Source organism: Onychomys torridus, chromosome 5, assembly GCF_903995425.1.
Source record: "Onychomys torridus chromosome 5, mOncTor1.1, whole genome shotgun sequence".
Taxonomy (NCBI): domain Eukaryota; kingdom Metazoa; phylum Chordata; class Mammalia; order Rodentia; family Cricetidae; genus Onychomys; species Onychomys torridus.
Window position 1 is genome coordinate 92,254,111 of NC_050447.1, and position 19,001 is coordinate 92,273,111.

The 19,001-nt window shown below is 47.4% G+C and overlaps 1 protein-coding gene across 2 annotated transcripts; it reads left to right on the plus strand.

Annotated features, from left to right (window-relative positions):
- Positions 1 to 56: 56 nt before the first annotated feature.
- On the plus strand, positions 57 to 18,251 carry LOC118584465 (centriole, cilia and spindle associated protein). 2 transcript variants are annotated; one of them, XM_036188718.1, is made up of 4 exons: positions 57 to 324; positions 481 to 1,087; positions 13,833 to 14,101; positions 15,935 to 18,251. In XM_036188718.1, the coding sequence occupies exons 2-4, from the start codon at positions 757 to 759 to the stop codon at positions 16,109 to 16,111; spliced, it is 777 nt and encodes a 258-aa protein (XP_036044611.1). In that variant the 5' UTR covers positions 57 to 324; positions 481 to 756; the 3' UTR covers positions 16,112 to 18,251. The 2 variants fall into 2 exon arrangements, with proteins under 2 accessions (XP_036044611.1, XP_036044610.1); XM_036188717.1 differs by having other exon boundaries at positions 57 to 1,087.
- The last annotated feature ends 750 nt before the right edge of the window (positions 18,252 to 19,001 follow it).

Below are 19,001 nucleotides of genomic sequence, written 5' to 3' on the forward strand. Positions count from 1 at the left end.
GGCCCAGGTGCCGGCTGCTCACAGGCACAGGTTGCACCTTCAGCTGAAGCCTGTTCCCCAGGGCGCCAGTAGCGAGTGGGCGACCAAGCTGGGGGTTCACAGCAGCGCCCCAGGCGCGGGCGGGGGCCCAGCGGGCGCGCGGGGAGGTGCAGGCTTTAGGCTGGGGCGGCGCCTTCGCCTCCGGCTGCCGTAGGACCGCCGGGCCGCCGCTCCATCGGCGACATCTTGGTGAAGGACGCGCTGGGGGAAACGCTGGTCACACCGTAACTCCTGCGCCTCGATCTCTGCTGACCTCCGGAGCGCGCAGGACCGAACGCGCAGGCGGTAAGGCTGCTGCTCCCGGAGTCCTCACTCCCTGCCCAGGAGGGTGCGTGGGGACCTAGATACCCAGCCTTGCCACCCTGAGTCCGGTAGTCTCCACCTCTACCTGGTGGAGCTGACCCCAGCCCTACCACCTAAGAGTACCACTTCACCTAGCAGGGTCGAATCTCCTGGAATCCCTCCTGGATCCCCGCCCCCGCTGCTACCTGAACCACAGGGTCCTCCCGGCCCGAGACTCCGCCCCCCAAGGACTCCGCCCCTCTCCCGGGATCACTCCGTCACAGACCCGCCTCCTCCCCGCCCCTCTTTGCCCCAGCCTCCGCCCTCCGGTCCGGGCGGGGCTCCGAGTTTGAACCGCGCGGCGGGCCGGGCTTCTGAGCCGGGTCAGGCCCGTAGGCGGCGGCGGCGAGCAAGCAGTCTGCGGTGCGCGGCACCATGTCCCCGGGCAGTGGGGTGAAGAGCGAGTACATGAAGCGCTACCGGGAGCCGCGCTGGGACGAGTATGCGCCATGCTACCGCGAGCTGCTGCGTTACCGCCTGGGCCGCCGGCTGCTGGAGCAGGCCCACGCGCCCTGGCTCTGGGACGCTTGGGGCCCGGACAGCCCCTCAGACAGCTCGGCTTCCCCAAGTCCGGCGCCCAGGGGCGCATTAGGGGAGCCCTCGGCACCTTCCGCGCGGGAGGAGGAGCAGACGGTGGGGGAGCGCGGAGCGGAGCTGCGGGGCGCGGAGGTTGGGGACGCGGAGGAGCACGACACAGTGCTACCAGGTACGGGCACGGCGGGTCGCTCCGACGACTGAGCTGCGCGTTTCTCCCGTCTCCCGGCATGGCTTCCTGTTTTGTTTTGGTTGAGGTTGACAGAATCCGTTTGCTGAACTAAGAGGGGAAGGTGCCGGCCTCGTCTCCGCTCTCCCTCCCCGGATTTCCCTAATTTGGTGACTCTTGGCGGAGCCTTTTATGACCTCTAAGTGCCCACCCTCCTCACCCCATCCCCGGGTCCGGGGTCCTTGGTTGCAAGGCAGTGGCCGGCTCAGTGAGCCCTCGATCCACCGGATGGCGGATCTGTTTGTTTCTGCGCATCCCTCTTTGCTAGAGGAGCTTTTCATTCCAAAGATGACCCACGAAGTTAAGAACCCCTGAGCTGTCATAATGGTTGGCTGTGTGAACTCCTTGGTCTTGCACCCCTGTTTCTGAAAAATGGTGTGCGTGCGTTTGTGGACGAACCCTCTTTGTATACGCGGGTGCCAGCCGCGCACCCTGGTTAGGCTGTGAGCCACTTTTTCCGCTGTTGCGGAGTGGGTCTGTCAGCAGAGAGGCCTGGAGGGTGCTTGGGCTCAGGGCGGTGCTAAACTGGAGATCACTATGGTTGCCAGCCACCTCCTTGAGATCTTATGAGAATCGAGTGATAAATAAGTTATTAGTCAGCCACTCGTCTAGAAATATGTATTTTCTCACCAGACCTTCAGATAGTTATAAGATGGGGTCTTTTAAAAAAAATCTCAGTTTTGTAAACAAAGACCTGGGAGCTTGGGATCCATGGTTAGAGTCTGAAAGGATCCGGTTGCTTTTGCTCTTAGTTACCCTGTTTGCCTCTTCTCAGTTCCTGCATGGCTGGACTGCGTCCTCGGCATCGGGTTGCTTGTGACCACCACTCCTGATGCTTCAGTGATGTGGTTAGAAATTAGAGTGGGAGAAGGTGGTGTGTGTGTCGGATGCGGCTAGGAGCATGTCTCCTAGTTATCCGGTGCTGAGTCCCTGCAATGATGAGGTTTATTTTTATTCGGATGAATACACGGGCTTTTCTTTTTCCCTCCGTGGTTTGATGAGGTTACCTGCTAGCTGTGTGTGCTATATGAAAACTGTTGACAGCATTTTAGTGTGCTTGGTGCCTGTGTTTGACTACTTAGGAATGCCTGAGTTCATGATTATTTGGGTTTCCATGGAGATACTGAGTCCTCCCCCAAAGATTCGCTAAATCCCTGCTAAAATTTTTGATGTGTAGGCATTAGGGGGATATAGATGTACCCTGCTTTGGATTCTCCATTGCCAGCTCTTTTGCATGGCTCCTGAGGGCCAGTGTCAATATGAGAAATGTTCCTGGTGGACGTTTGCATTGCTCTAAAATACATTTGCCTTACTTGTACTGCAAGCCACTCTCCACCCTCCCCCGCAAAGACAGGGTTTCTCTGTGTTGACCTGGCTGTCCTGGAACTTACTCTGTAAACCAGATTGTCCCGGAACTCAGAGATCTGCCTGCCTCTGCCGTCTCAGTGCTGGGATTTAAAGGCTTGGGCCACCACTGCCCAGCTACAAGGCATTTTTGCATGAAGAATTTTGTAGCTCTGCAAAACTTATTACAAAACCACAGTGCCTTCAGCAGCTGCCTGCCTACTTCTTAGGTAACCTGCTTCTAGCTCCTCTGCTTTTTCCCTTCTGTGGTATTGAAGACTGAATTAAGGACCTTGGGCATGCTAGGCAAATGTTCTATGACTGAACTACATCCCTAGCTTTCTTTGTATCTTTTGTTTTGAGATAGGGTCTCACTAAGCCACACTGGCCTTGAATGTCCTCTGTAGCTCATGCTAGCCTCAAATTGATGATTCTTCTGTTTCAGTCTCCTGAATGAGTAGCTGGTATTATAGGCCTGGGCTACCGAGCCCAGCCTCTTTTTATTTGTATTCTTATTTTGGGGTCAGGTCTTACAGTGTTGCCAAGGTTGACCTCAAACTCCTAGGCTTAAGCCATCCTTTTGCCCCAGTTTCCTGAGTAGCTCAGTCCACAGGTGAATGTCATCATGCTTGGCTGGTATTTACTTCTATATACCTTTATGGACACTAATTGATATCTGCCTCCCCCCCCCACACACACTTTTTTTTAAACCTTGGCTTTTATTTCTACTCTCCTAATACATGCATGTCTGTTTCCACACATTCTTCATAGCCAGCATAGTCTGTGTGATACTGGGCCCATGGAAATGGAGGAGTGCTCAAAGCTGACCCACTTTGCTTCTCTGGGTCCTTTTTTCTTTCTCACAATGTGGCCAATACAGTGGTTCACCATCATACTCACCTTAGCTCATCCCTCGGGGCCACCGACCTACTTCTGTCTGGCCTGCCTGCCGCCCTTGTGGCAGGCTTGACTGATGTTTGTTGTCTAAAGAGGGGCCTTGACATTACGTCAGGCACTGCCAGCTTCTCTCTCACAGATGGGAATCACTGTCATGTTTTGACGTACCTCCTCATGGGAGGCGTCATCTATCTATCAGCTTAAGAAAGTCGAATTTCTGAGACCACTGTTTAAAAAGGATCATAATTTCTGAGTTTGTGATGGCGGTTCATTGTTTCTAAAACATTGCTCCATTGCTGTGACTTCTGATTCGTTTGTTTGTTTGTTTGTTTGTTTGTTTTCCAAGACAGGGTTTCTCTGTATAGCCTTGACTGTCCTGGAACTCATTGTGTAGATCAGGCTGGCCTGGAACTCAGAGATTCACCTGAATCTGCCTCCCGAGTGCTAGAGTAAAGGCATGCGCCACCACTGCCCAGCTTGACTTCTAATTCTTGATCCATACCTATAACTGCACTGAGGGGGGCTGTTAGAATCTTTTTTCTGACTTGACTCTCAGGAGTTGATGTAGGTTACCTGAAAGTCCCTATAACCAAACTCTTAAATTTTTGTTTTCTTTATTTTTTATTTTATGTGTGTGTTTTACTTGTATATGTCTGTGCACTGTGTACATGAAGTACCCTCAGAAGCCAGAAGAGGGCGTTGTATCCCCTGGAACTGGAGGTTGTAAGCTTTCATGTAGGTGCTTGGAATAGAACCTGGGTCCTCAGGAAGAGCAGCCAGTGCTCTTAACCATTGGGCCACTCTCCAGTCGCCAATTTCTCTTTTTAAGTCAATTCTGGGGAGTCTTCTTGAATTTTTTTTAAAATTTCATTTCATTTCTCCTTTTTGGGGGCATTTATAAAGTGGAATTAAAGACTTTGTATAGCTAGGAAAGCACTGTGCAACTGAGCCTCTAGTCTATTCTTTCTTTTAGAAATTTAAAAAAATGGCAAATAAAAACTATACACGCCGGGCAGTGGTGGCGAACGCCTTTAATCCCAGCACTCAAGAGACAGAGGCAGGTGGCTCTCTGTGAGTTCGAGGCCAGCCTGGTCTGTACGTAGGCTAGGACAGGCACTAAAGCTACAGAGAAACCCTGTCTCGAAAAACAAAAACAAAACAAAACAAAACAAAAAAACTATCCACATTGATGGTTCACCTTGCGGTGTTTCCACAGGTGTGTACAGTATGTAATGCTGAAATCAAGTTAAGCATGTGCGTAATTTCTAACACTTGGCAGCTCAGTAGGTAGAGTGCTTGTTTCCATGCACACAGCCCTGGGTTCCATCCCCAGCACAAAGAGATGTGGTGGTAGTGCATGCTTGGAATTCTAGCACTTAGGTGAAGGTTGAAGGCTGGGAAGTGAGTTCGAGGTCAGTCTGAGAAAGATCCATGAGACCTTGTTTCAAAGGGAAAAAAGTATCAAGTTTATTGTTTATGTAATTTTTTTTCTTTCCTGTTTTGGAGACAGTTTTCCTGTGTAGTCCAGGCTGGCCTAAACGGAATCCTCCAGGTGCTGGGATCACGGCAGGGCACTGCTCCTTGCTTGCAAAAGGGTACACTGTATTTTTTTCTTGTAAAAGAGATATTTTTAGAGGGTTTTGTTTCTCTTTGTGTGTTTAGCAGAGTATATCCTCCCTTTTTTGCTTTGTTTCTTTTTGCTTGTAATTCTGTATTGCTCTCTGGAGGCCTTTCCCCCCAATGAATGGGATCTGTTGGCGTCTTTTCCTTATTTGAGAAATGGCTGTGATAAGTTCCTTGTAACTCCTGGGTGCCATGTTGGAGGTGGGAGTGCTTGGTTAGTAGAAATTCTGTAATTTGCTAGACATCCTACTTTGAAAGATGGTGAAGACAGCTTCCAGATTTATTTTTGTAATTCTGGGGACCCACCACAGGGCACCTCCATGCTAGGCGAGTGTGTCCCTCTGGTCCACAGCAGTGACAGTGTCAAGGAAGTGTGTCCCTCTGGTCCACAGCAGTGACAGTGTCAAGGAAGTGTGAGCAGTGACAGTGTCAAGGAAGTGTGTCACTCTGGTCCACAGCGGTGACAGTGTCAAGGAAGTGTGTCACACTGGTCCACAGCAGTGACAATGTCAAGGAAGTGTGTCACTCTGGTCCACAGCTGTTACAGTGTCAAGGAAGTGTGTCACTCTGGTCCACTGCAGTGACAGTGTCAAGGAAGTGTGTCACACTGGTCCACAGCAGTGACATTGTCAAGGAAGTGTGTCACTCTGGTCCACAGTGGTTACAATGTCAAGGAAGTGCATCCCTCTGGTCATGGCAGTGACAATGTCAGACTGCTGGCCTTTTAGACTGTCTCCAGCTCCTTATTCCATAGTCATATTTTTCAACTGCCTTTTACTTTTGGTAAGGTTTGCATGTGTCTTATTTTAAATAACCTGTTTAAAATTAAGAAAGTAATCCTGCCCCATTTCCTACTCATGCCTAGCCCTCATTCTTTCCACTTCTTGTCTTTTAGCATGTTTTGGTGGGAGGCAGGAGCTTCCAGAAGATTCTTTTTCTTCTCAGATTCTCAACTTCAGTGGTGTGCCTTCTGTCTTTATTCATTCATTGTACTGGACGTTTGGAATATGGAAGCTTCTTACAAATCAAGATTTCCTAATACCACTTAAGTTCATGTCCTCTGCTTCACATTTTGCTGTCTTTTTCTTCTCTTCCTTCCTCTTACTGAACCCCCTCTTCTGTCCTTTTCTCTTTGAGACAGGGTTTCACACTGTAGTCCAGACTGATTTCACACTATAAAAAATTTCCTGCTTCAGACTTCTGAGTACCAGGATTATAGATTTGTCCCACCACACCCCGATTTTTTTTTTTTTTTTTAAGCTGAGGATTGAAACCAGAGCCTTGCGCTTGCTAGGTAAGCGCTCTACCACTGAGCTAAATCCCCAATCCTGAAGATTTATTTATTTATTATGTATATAGCATGTATGACTGCAGGCCACAAGAGGGCACCAAATCTCTTTACAGATGGTTGTGAGCCACCATATGGGTGCTGGGAATTGAACTCAGGACCTCTGGAAGACCAGTCAGTGCTCTTAACCTCTGAGCCATCTCTCCAGCCCCCTGATAAACCTCTTGAATCAAACCTTCTAACATTAAGAATTAATTTTAAAAACTAAGATTAAGAATTTTATTTTATTGCTGGTCATGGTGGCCCAAGCCTTTAATCCCAGCACTCAGGAGGCAGAGGCAGGTGGACCTCTGTGAGTTCGAGGTCAACCTGATCTACATAGTAAGTTCCAGGACAGCCAGAGCTATGTAGTGAGAGGTCCTCAGAGAGGTCTGAGAAAAAAATAATGGTTTTACGTGTATAAGTATTTTGCCTGCATGGATATAGTCCCCAGGGAGACCAAAAGAGGGCATCAGATCAACAAGGACTGGAGTTACAGTTGTGAGCCACCATGGAGCTGCTGGGAATTGAACCCGGGTCCTCTGGAAGAGCAGCCAGTGCTCTTAACCACTGAGCCATCTCTCCAGCCTCTCATATTGATCTTGAACTCTCCACCCTTCCACTTTAACTTGGTTAGCTGGCATTACAGGTGTCAAATACTGCACCCATCTCTGTCTGTTTTGTCTAAATATGCACTCACGGGCTGGTGAGATGGCTCGGTAGACAAAGGCACTTGCTGAGAGTCTGAAGACTTGAGTTGGATCCCTGGGTCCCATATGGTGGAAGGAAAGATTCTACTTCTGCAAGTTATGTTCTACACACACACACACACACACACACACACACACACACACACACACACACACACACGTAATGGGGAGAGGGGTCATACCAGATGTCTGCTCCTAAGCTCTCTGCTCATATTTAATGGTGAGGCCTGAAAGTGCTCTGAGAAACCTGGGTGTGGAAGTCTTGGGGTTACTTATTGGCTGTATAAGAGGAAGACACAGGCGTTTCTCTGGGGAGTTTAAAACTTACCCTCTGGGAATCTCCTATGTGCCCTTCCCAGATGGTGCCTCCGATCTTGCCCCAGGGGAACCAGCCAGTCTGCCACGTACTTGGAGCCCAGGAGGAAAGCTAGAGAGAGCTCTGTGCTGAGGCCTCCAGTCCTGTTAGGAAGGTATGGCCCTGGCTTTTGCTGTGCTGGGGGCCCAGGTCCAGGACCCCTCTGCTTCTCCATCTTTAAACAGGACTCTGGGCGTTGGGGAGCGCTTGCCTAGCAAGCACAAGGCCCTGGGTTCGGTCCTCAGCTCTGGAAAAAAAAGGCAAAAAAATAACAACAACAACAACAACAAAACAGTACTCTAGCATTCAGGGAGGAGAGGAGTAGGCACTTTGAGTAGACTGAAAGAGAGAGGCTGGGTGGTGGTGGTGATGGCGGTGGCACACGACTTTAATCCAGCACTCGGGGGGCAGGCAGATCTCTGTGAGTTCAAGGTCAGCCTGGTCTACATTGTGGTTCCTGGGCAGCCAGAGCTAAAAAAAAGAGAAAAAAAAAAAGAAAGAGAGAGAGAGAGGGGGAGAGAGGAAGAGAGAGAGAGAGAGGGAGAAATGAAAGACGGTTATCCATTGCTGTGAAACTGTCACCTGAACTCAGCCCAAATCCACACCACTCCTGACTCCTGAAGCATTGTAGGCTCTGGGCTAGACACAGGACCCTTCCCGAGGCTGGCACACCTTGTCTGATAACTTGGCCTCTGCTGAGAGACCAGCTGAGCTGTTGCTAGATCAACACTTGCAAGGCTTCCCCCTGTGCTGGGCCTTCCTCATTGTGTGTGGATGGTCTTTAGGACAGCACACAATAAAACAGACTGGATGGAGGGCCCTGCCTTTCCAGTTCCTTTGTGGATCAGACAGTATCTTTCCTTCTCAGCCTGCTTTCTTTAGAAATTACGGAAGTCTGCTTAAGCCTGGAGTTGGGGGTACCCTGATCCAGTTCTCAGTGGAAATGTGTCTGTTGCTTTACAGAAGGTTGTGGGGTAGGGCTGGCTAGTGCTGGGACTTTGGAAAGGAAGTCCATTGCCCTGATCTTGTGAGACCCATGTGCCTAGTGGACTCTCTTTGGGCTCAGCTTTTGACCTGGGCCTCCCTTCAGGCAATCGGCTCCCTCTGGTGATTTGAACCTGTGTTCCTCACTTACATGCTTCTTGGTGTTGTATTGCACCCTCTGTGTGATCCCATTGCTTCCCCTATGCTGTGTCTTTGTGCCTTTTGGCCCTTACTGAGGCTCCGGACTTTGGGGAAGAAGAGATCTAAGGACATATTTGCAGTGCTTATTTGCACAGACCCTCCTGCTTTATTTTTATTATTTACTTATGTGTATGTGTGTGCATATGCACATGTGCATGCAGGTGCCCATGGAGGACATAGGATTCCATGACCCTGTCAGATAGGTCTGTCCTGGAACTCACTATGTAGACCAGGCTGGCCTTGAACTCACAGAGATCTCCCTGCCTCTGCCTCCAAGTTCTGGGATTTAAGCTACCATGCACTGGTTTTGTTTTTAAGAGAGGATCTTGCTACATAGCCCAAGCTGACCTTGAACTAGAAGTCCTCCATCAACCTCCCCAGGATTATAGGCCCTTGCTGTCTCCTAACTCAGGTTGACCTCAGATTTAGTATACAGCTGAGGTGACCTTAACTTAATCGCTCTGCTTCCATCTCCCACGTGTAATCACAATAGAAACTTTAACTTGTGGTAGAACATATAGAACACGAAGCTTACCGTTTTAACCTTCTTAAAATGCGCAGTTCCTGGCATTAAGTACTTCATGTGTTTTAACAACTGTATGTTTTGGTTTTGACTCATAGTCATTTAATTAAGCATAGTTTCTCTCTCTCTCTCTCTCTCTCTCTCTCTCTCTCTCTCTCTCTCTCTCTGTGTGTGTGTGTGTGTGTGTGTGTGTCGGGGGGGAGTAGGCCAGAGGAGGATGTCAAGTGTCTTGCTTCACCACTGTCCACACTATTCCCTGAGACAGGACCCCCTCTGAACTTGGAGCTATACTGGTCGCCAGTGAGCTGCAAGGGTCCTTTTTCTGCCCCACCCCCCAACCCCAGTGCTGAGTTACAGATGCACACTGTTACACTTGACTTTTTACATGTGTTCTAGGATCTGAACTCAGGTCCTCAGGCTTACACAACAAGTAGTCTTATCCACTGAGCCATTTCTTCAGCCCCTAGATGAGTTTCTACATTTCAAAAATGGAAATTGATGTTGTTGTTGTTTTGAGACTGGGCTTCACTCTGTCAACAACATCCTTGGTTCAGACAGGATTTTAAAAGCCCAGGCTGATCTCAAATTTATAGTAATCCTCAGTCTGCCTAGTACTGGGGTTATGAGTGTTAGCTGCCACATTGGACATAAAAATGAAAGAGATTTGAAAGTTATTTATTATTATTATATTTTATATTTTATTTTATTATTTTTATATTTTATTAGCCTCATTTTCCTAATGGTTAAGAGATGATGTTCTGTATCTTTTCAGTTTATGGAAGTCCAGTTTTGTGTATGTGTGAAGATTCCCGTTCATGGCTGTGTCTATGAGGTGTGTGTGTGTGTGTGTGTGTGTGTGTGTGTGTGTGTGTGTTCCACATCTGCTTGTGGGAATGCACCATCTCCAGTTACCTGGTGTTTGTCCCCACCCCACTGGGTCATTTGCTGTTCTTCCTTTTTTTCCCTTTTCAACAGAACTCTACAGAACAGCTCTGCGGTAGTAGACGCATTTTCTATGGCATCCACTGTGGTGTCACTGAATGGTTGACCTGTGACATGCCTGACAGAGGTGCACAGTCCCCTCATTTTGTTTCCTTTTAATTTACTTGAATTTATTTTTAATAGCCACATGTGGCTAAAGGCCATTGGATTGGGCAGCTCCACCCTAAAGTCTGGATTTATTTGAATTTGAATGTTCTCTCAGTTGATGAGAAAAATGTTACAGTCTTCCCCTGAATCTTGTGGGAAATACTGTTTTTGTTTGCCTGAAAATATCCTTATTTTGAACATCATTCTTTCAAATAGGATCTTAGAAGCATATACTTATATCTAATTACCATGTACCAGGCACTATTTTGAGAGTTTTATAAATATTAAATTACAGCAATTACAGTCTATCTCTTTTCTTCTGTTCTGTCCATCTTTGGTTTCCTGCTGGGAATGATTTTCAAGCATTATCTTTTTTTCTTAAGCACAGAGTATAAGCACCATTATTTCACAGACTGTAGATGATAATTTAAGTATCTTAAGTCTATTGCTCCAGCTGGTTGTCTCAGCATTGTTATCTTTTCTTGGGTGCTGGGCTATCTTCTGTGACACTCTGGTAATTATGTGAAATCATCTGTAGGAGTCATTTGGACACTGGGGTCCTCCCTAGGTCCTGTGGGCAGTGACTTTCGTACTTCACTGGGCTGCTTTGGGTCCTTGTGGTAAGGAGGGTCGATCTGGTAGCTCAGTGATCCGGTAGCTCAGTGGAGCAGTCTCCTGCTCTGCTGCTCGGCTCGGTTCCTGAGCCTCATGTCCCTCCTGCACCCACCAGAGTTGTAGGGTCTCAGTCCACCATCACACTGGCTTTTGTGTGGAATGTGGCACTTGGTAGGTTTCCTTCTGTTTTTTTTTTTTTTTTTTTTCTAGACATCCCTCCTTTGTCCTACTCTTGGGTTCTTTCTCTGCCAGATCATTAAGTAAGTCTCCCAGGGATCCAACTGTGCCCTATTGTTCTTCTGCTCCACACTTCTCCTGGGCAGTCCTGTGCACTCAGAACCTGGTCCCCAGCCTCGTCTTCCCTCTCAGGGTGCCTGTGGCTGTTTACTAGCAGCCTGCCTGGTTGTTCCATTCTGCACAGTTCCGTCCTTCATGCCTGGGACACCGTGGGTCCATGCATAGAAGGACCATCTGCTTAGAACATCTATGGAGACCAATCAGGCTCTTCTGCCCCACCCCCAGGCCACCATTATGCCAGGGTGCCTGTTTACCCTGGTCTGTTGTCAGCTTTTCCTGGCAGGCACTTGGCCCTATTCTTTTATCCAACCCATCCTAAAATATAGATGGCACCACATCATTTCTGAGCTTAAAATCCTTCCCTAAGTCCCCATGATTTCTAAGGTGTAATCACTCCCACCTCCAATCCAAGATTGGCACAGAAAGGCTTTATTTCTTGAGTGCCACCTGCTCCCAGCCTGTGGTTGGCGACTGCATGTGTACTTGTCCTTAGAACTGTTATTTATTCCCTCTTCCCTTTCAATGGACATTCCTTCTTCAGGTCTCTTCCTGGCCAGCATCAGCTTTTTCTTCACAGAAAGGCATTATTGTCCTTTCTGGGCAAGCTGCCCCAGGAGATCTGGAGGAGAGGAGGAGAAGGGACCCAAAACTCAGGTCACTACACAATTCCTCATTCTCTGTATTTGATCTATGTAGCTCTGCCCCATGCTACTTTTTTCTCTTTGCTTTGACTGCGAGGTTCCCTCTTTCCCACACCCTCCACTCAGGTGAGGATGGGTATGGGTATAACATGCAGAAAGGTGCTCGGGCAGTAAGTGGACTTAAGTCCTGGGATGAAGTGGAATCTGGTGTCCCTTCACCCCGTGAAGCTCGCTCCACTGCTGGGATTACAGCCTGGTGTAGGATGTAGATGTTAGACCCCGGGCTTGGCTTGTGTCCCCTGATACTTAGGACGCGCAGTAAAAATGCATGGGTTGTTAGAGCTAAGGCGGAAGTGAAGGTTTCCTGCAGTCAGGCATGCCCTGTCTGGATTGCCCACACCAGGTGCATTCTCCCATAGAGGAATATGAAAAAGATACCCAGCCAAGGGTGTGAGCAGGGCTGAGGGTCTGTCCTCTGGGGGGACCCAGCTTTGTTACAGCAGTCTGTATAGTTAGTTATCGTGAAGAGCCAAGTTCTGCAGCAGCTGATGGAGGAGGCTATGCAATGCCTGAGCAGGGGGTGACTCACATGGAGCTCATATTCTGGTGTGTGTGTAGGTGGGAAGGAAACAGGCTCAGGAAGGATTTATGCAAAAAAAATCATGTCTTATAAGGGTGTGTGTACATGTGTTAAAAATGTCAAAATCGCTAAAGGTAGGTAAGGGAAATTAGAGCCATTCTGGAGCGTTCTTTCATACCTGATATTCACCCCAGGTTGCGCAACCACATCCCTGCCATTTCCCTCTATTTCCCCAGGCCCCACACTCTGTGTGTCCATTACTTTTCTCATCACTGTGACCAAGTCCCTGATAAGAAACTACTGGTTGGCGGAAAGGTTTCTTTTGACTGTGCATGGAGAGGGTATGGTTCATGTGATGGGAGAGCTATGTCAGAGTTCATGGCAGCTGGAAGGTGAGGCCGCTTGCTTACATCTTGATGGTTCAGGAAACAGAGGTTAGGTCAAAACTGGGATCAAGCTATTACCCATAACACTCATCTTGTAGTGACTCCCCTCCTCCATCAAGACTCCATTTCCCAGAGATTCTACAATCTCCTAAGATAGCACCACCAGCTGGAATTGTTCAGATTCATGAGCCTGCGAGGACATTGCATATTCAATCACAGCACTATGGGTGGCCCTGACTCATGAAGTCACGTCTCTTTCAATATCTCTTGCTGGGGATGCTGTAAAGGGCTACACGAGGTGAGTGGTTGGGGTGACCCCCTCCTGTTGTGACAAGTGCCCTTAGACTCAGGTAGACAGCCACCTCTTGGCAGGCACAGGGGAGGAGGTTTTCTATCAATGTACATCAAGGAGGAAACAGAATCCTGGAACTCCAGGGAGTGACTTAGAGCCTGACCTTGAGCAGCTGCCTGGTGAAGTCTGCCTGCTCTGTCCCCAGACAGAGGGGAGCTCCCCGTACAGAGGGGAGCACACAGTCTGGGACTTGTGGAGGGGCACCAGGGTATGTCCATCACTTTGTCCTTGCGATGATGAATCCTGAGGGTCGCTGTCAAGGTTGCTTTGGAATTGTTTTGATGTAATGTTGGTACCTTTGTTGTCAATTTATTTATTATGTATACACACACCAGAAGAGGGCACCAGATCCCATCATAGATGGTTGTGAGCCACCATGTGGTTGCTGGGAATTGAACTCAGGACCTCTGGAAGAATAGCCAGGGTTTCTCTGTGTAGCTTTGCGCCTTTCCTGGAACTCACTTGGTAGCCCAGGCTGGCCTCGAACTCACAGAGATCCACCTGTCTCTGCCTCCCAAGTGCTGGGGTTACAGGCGTGCACCACCGCCGCCCGGCCCTTGTTGTCAATTTTTAAAATGGGATAGATGAGAGTTACTCTACAAACTTGTTTCCGTATCTTGCTTTCGGTCAAACCTGTTGAGTTTAGCCATAGTAAACATGTAACTGACTTGATGAAGCTTTATTGTTTTTCAGCTTAAATTAAGCAATTATATATAAACTTGATTTAAAGTGTTTCCATCTTGTCTCATCCCTTTTTTCCAAAGCACCACCAAAAAAAGACAGAGAAGAAAAGCCTGAACAACAAACCAGGGCAAAAGAAACTGACAGGGTGCCCGTTGGCCCCGAACCTCGACAACAGCCTAGTGCCTTATTTGCCAGAGCAAGTAAGAAAGCTACCAGGAGCCCCCAAAGATCAACAAGCAAAATAAAAGAGAACAAGCACCCATTTGCTCTTTACGGCTGGGGAGAGAAACAGATGGACACGGGGAGCCAGAAGACGCACAATGTCTGTGCATCGGCCTCTGTGCATGAGGTATGCCTCAGAAGGGCAAGTCCAGCCGTGTGCCGCACAGGGCATTGCTCCTATGGCTGTTGATGCTCTGGGCCATGGGAGGTCGTCGGGTGGTGTGGGGTTCCATGGAAGTCAAAAGAAGGGGCCTCTGGTCATTAGGAAGATGGAGTAGACTTTGGCGGACTGGGGCTCCAGCCAGGAGAAGAGGCAGATGTCATTGTGGTTGAGTTCTGTGGCCTGGGCCACAGAGGGGTAAGTACACTGGGAGCTGGAGAGGTCTCGGTTTCCCTCAGCTTTGCTACCCTGGGTCTGTGACCAAGGCTTTCTCCTTGGCATGTCTGATGACTTGACATCTACTGGGGGCCTCTGTTTTCCCTTCTGATGAATTCAGCTTCCTGCTCTCCTACTTGTATGTGTACTAGGGTTTTGTTCGAGAAGCTCCAGTCATCCGACTCAGCCTGGTTTGACATTCTTTCAAGACCTGAGGTATTTTAGACAGGAGGGCAGAGAGGGTATGGTCCATCATGAAACAGTTACTGTGTTAGCACCAGCTGAGTGCCAGGGATGCCCGAAGAGCAGGCAGGAAGAGAAATTGCAAACTCAGTTTCCCTGTAATACCAGGCAAGTTCCCAGAGCAGTCAAGGTGGCAGATGCTGTTTATCTGAAGTGAAATCTGAGACAAGGGAGTTGTTAGCAGGGGATTCTGATCAGTCTCTGGGACTGATTGAAAACAGTGTGTGTATCTGTCACAGGATAAACTCCCCAGACATTTTTTGTTTTATTATATTTTGAGACAGGATCTCATATAGCCACAGGCCTGAAGCTCCCTACCTAGCTGAGGATGACCTTGAACCTCTGATCTTCATACCTCTATCAAATTCTGGGATTACAGGCTTGTTCGTACTCCTGCACCTGGCTGTCCTCCACATTTTTTAGTGCAGTGTTTTAAAGCATTATCAAGAACTTAAAGACTCTTACATGCTCACTGTGGAGGAGTTTCTATCTAATCTGAGTCCTTGGGAGGCAGAGACAGGAGGATCCCTGGAAGTTTATAGCCAGTCTGATCTTTGTAGTGATTTCCAGGCCAAGCAAGATCCTGTCTCAAATAAGCAAACCAAGTTTTCCCAAGCTGGTCCTAGATTGCATGAAAGTTAGCTGCTTGCCATTTATATCTAAACTTTTAAAAATTTATTTTATTTATTTATTTTTTTTTGGTTTTTTGAGACAGGGTTTCTCTGTAAACTTTTATTTTTAAAAAATATTATTTTTAGTTATGTGTATGTGTGTGGGCCTGTGTGAGTGCTGGTGCTCTTGGAGGCCAGTGGCATCAGATCCCCTTGGAACTAAAGTTACAGATAGTTGTGAGACGCCCAGCTTGGGTTCTGGGAATTGAACTTAGGTCCTTTGCAAGAGCAATACTTGTTTTTGCTTCTGATCCATCTTTCCAGCCCTAAAACTTTTTTTTCTGTGCTCAGCTTTGCCATCATTGGTAACGGGGTGAATTGTGGTGACAGGATAGTATATTCTGTGAAGCGTTGATGCCATAGATTGGCAGGGCTTGACTCCTGCTTCAGGGAATCAGGCTAAGTAACGTAAGACAGGGTCTCGTGTATCCCTGGCTGGCTTTGAGCTTTCTATGTAGCCAAGGATGGCTTTGAGCTTATGATCCTGATGCTTCTACCTCCCAAGTGCTGGGGTAACAGGTGTATGCCACCACCCTTGGGTATAGAACCTAGAGAGCTTCATCTGTATTAGGCTGCACTAAGCTATATCCCCAGACTTTTAGTTAGATATTGTTAAAAAATGGTCCTTAAGCTGCTTAGGCCACTACCTTTATTTTTGAACTTTCTTTAGATTCATGAATCAGCACTTCGCGCCAAGAACAGAAGACAAGTGGAGAAAAGGAGACTGGCTGCCCAGAGGCAGCGGGCTCACTCCGTGGATGTGGAAAAGGACCGGAGGGTAAAGCCAACTTCCGCAGAGAACCCGTGGCTGACAGAGTACATGCGGTGCTACTCAGCAAGGGCATAGATGCTGGACATGCTCTTTCAGGTGTTTGTGAAAGACAAAGAAAACAAAAACTCTCAAATGGGACCACACACAAGTGGAAGAAATTGACTGGTTCTGCAAGGCTTCTCTCTTAGGAATTTTCAAGAGATGTTTTGCTTTCGTGATGGTTGGTCACCTGCCTGAATAGTTAGGGCAGACCACTGAAGCCATAGATGTTGGCTTGTTTATGAAGACAAGTCCCCAAGTCTTGATATTCTTGTAAGAGTTTTATTTTCAAGATTTTAATCTTTGGAGATACCCACACCAAATGCCTTTAACTGGCTCTAGGCACTTCCCATCCACACCCTCCTGTAGTACAGTTGGAGCTGTCCTTTTCGACCAGCACCACATTTCACAGCTGGCAGGGGCATCCCGTCCCGCAGTGCAGGACTCCCAGGCACCACATCTGTGCAGTTTGCCTTGCAGGGAGCACCAAGGAAAGTGAGGGCTTCAGCGTGAGATCAGTGCTGTTCCGACAAACGAGAACTCTGGCGACTGCCTAACAGTGAGACTCGGTATTTCACCTCCCCTCACCTCCATGTAGACTATGGTATTTAAGAATTTTCTGGCCAGAGCCGGGGTCACCTTTTCTCCTTACATCGTCACTTAGACATTTGTTTACTATATAACTCAATAGTTCTAGTACATTCCAGTGAGTGACGTGCAGTGCATGTTTAGAGCAATGATGACATTTCTTTTGAGTCAGTGTCACGTCCTTTTAACTGCAGCATTCCCTTTTAGAGCACACAGGGTATCTTCAGCTGCCTGTGAAGTCTCACCCACCATTCCCCTCTTCAGAGATAGCAGATGGTGATACTGAAAATTTGTAATCTGAAATGACGTTTAATGAGCCGAGTTTGTTTGGCCTGTGAGGTGGGACCAGCAGACACCATTGTCACCACCTCCATTCTGCTTTTCCTTCTCTAGGACTTCCTGAAGGCTTCATGATGCACAGTGCTGATGTTAGTGTAGGTTGAAAATGTGACTAAGGGATGTCCCGCCTGGTGATCTGTGCTGCTGAACTGTGGGAGAATGGGGCGTGTGCTGGCCTGGCTATAAATGTTCTTCTTGTAGTAGGGAACCACTGTCAGGGTTAAGAAAAATAGTTTTAAAAAACAAAGGTTTCCACGAGATGGGTGCCTTCTCCATTGTGCCGAAGAGACACTCAGGAGATGAGCACCGTGTTCTTCTTCCGAGAGACAGGGAGCTATTTGGCCGGCAGCCACTCAGCATCTGAGTTTGTCGGGTAAAACCGAGTGCTGGGCGTGTGGCTGAGCACTTCCATGGTATTTTTACTTTGTGTTTTTGAGTATGATAATTTCTAGAACACAAACTGATTTCATTCCATATAAAATTGTCACACAATGTCATCTTAAAACCACGAGGCTTTGAAAATGTATACTGAAGAATCATGAGTGTTTTAAAAACCTTTAAAAATATTTGCCTAGTTTTGTATAGTCCCTTGTGTACAGAGCCCTCCCACTGAGGTGTATATTTAATTAAAGAGTAAGTTCTACATGTTGTCCAAATACAACTTTCTAGAGACTCTGTTAACCAGATAGTCCCTAAATGTCACATAATCAGGGTGATTGGGACAGTGGCCCAGTTTGTTGAGAATTACACTTTGTAAAGCTGTGCCTTGAAGGCCTGTGTTCTCCACTCAGCCCTACGTTATTAAGTTGCACCCGACAATCTCAGAAAGACAGGTGGGGAGAACACTGGACCCCCAGCCTGGCCTTCAGACTTGTGTAGGAGACACTTGCATCCTTCTGCGTGTGTGCAGAAGTCCAGGCTGAGTGTACTGAAAGGCCATGCTGGTGTCTCTGCCACCTTCTTTTTACACAGAGCACAAATGATCAGGACTTTGGAGAATATTTAATGTTCATACACCACAAGTAAGTCAGTATGAATTAGCTGTGACTCCCACACCCGAGTCCCTAATGTTTAGGCTTCAATTTTCCTCATTTTCAAAAGATGGTGATTACCTTTTGAGCCTATGAAATTTTTAACAAATTGATCTGATCAGCTTTTTCCTATCATAGGAGCTAATATAGGACAAGTTGCAAGACAGTGAGATAATTTAAAATTAGCTTCCATGTGGGAAATGTTTGAAAATGTTTGGGAATACAATCATATTTAAAATAAATGATACACAAGTCTTTTTAAAAAATTGATTTTAAGGTCTTAATTAAAAATTTTTTTCCATAAGTGTTTTTGATTTTTTTTGTGTGCTACTTTACCTTAAAATTAATGATAGAATATTGAAGTAAGAATGCCCAGCTCTGCCAGTGACGAGAATGAGAAGAAATAGAAATGTATTCTTTGTTTTTTTTGTTTTGAGCTGAGGATCGAACCCAGGGCCTTGAGCTTGCTAGGCAAGCGCTCTACCACTGAGCTAAATCCCCAACAGAAATGTATTCTTAAACTGTATGTTTAGCGGATATCTGAATACTAGGCGTTGGTTATGTGTCTGCTCATCTGTTCTACCCCCATGGAATTTCTAACATGTTTATACATTTTCGAGTTCATTGTGGGTCGTCTTACCTGCTCACAGGGCAGCAGCCCATGTTCCTGGCAGTTCCTATTGCAACATCTTTGTAGCTGAGTTTTATTGAAGGTTGGCTGCTAATTCAAAGGTGTGTTTGCTCAGGTCACAATAACTGGACTAAATTGCAAGGAAAGAGATCGAGCAAATGGGCTGTCATTGAAGGCTTCATTTCTGAAAGGAGTCTACCATGCTGGGACTGTCATCCAGTGACAGGGCACTTGCTTGGCATGGGAGGCACTGGGGTCCCCCACATGGCAAGAAATGAAGCAGCAACCAAAGAGAATTCGGCACAACTTTCTAGTTAAGTATGTCTTCAGAAAACTT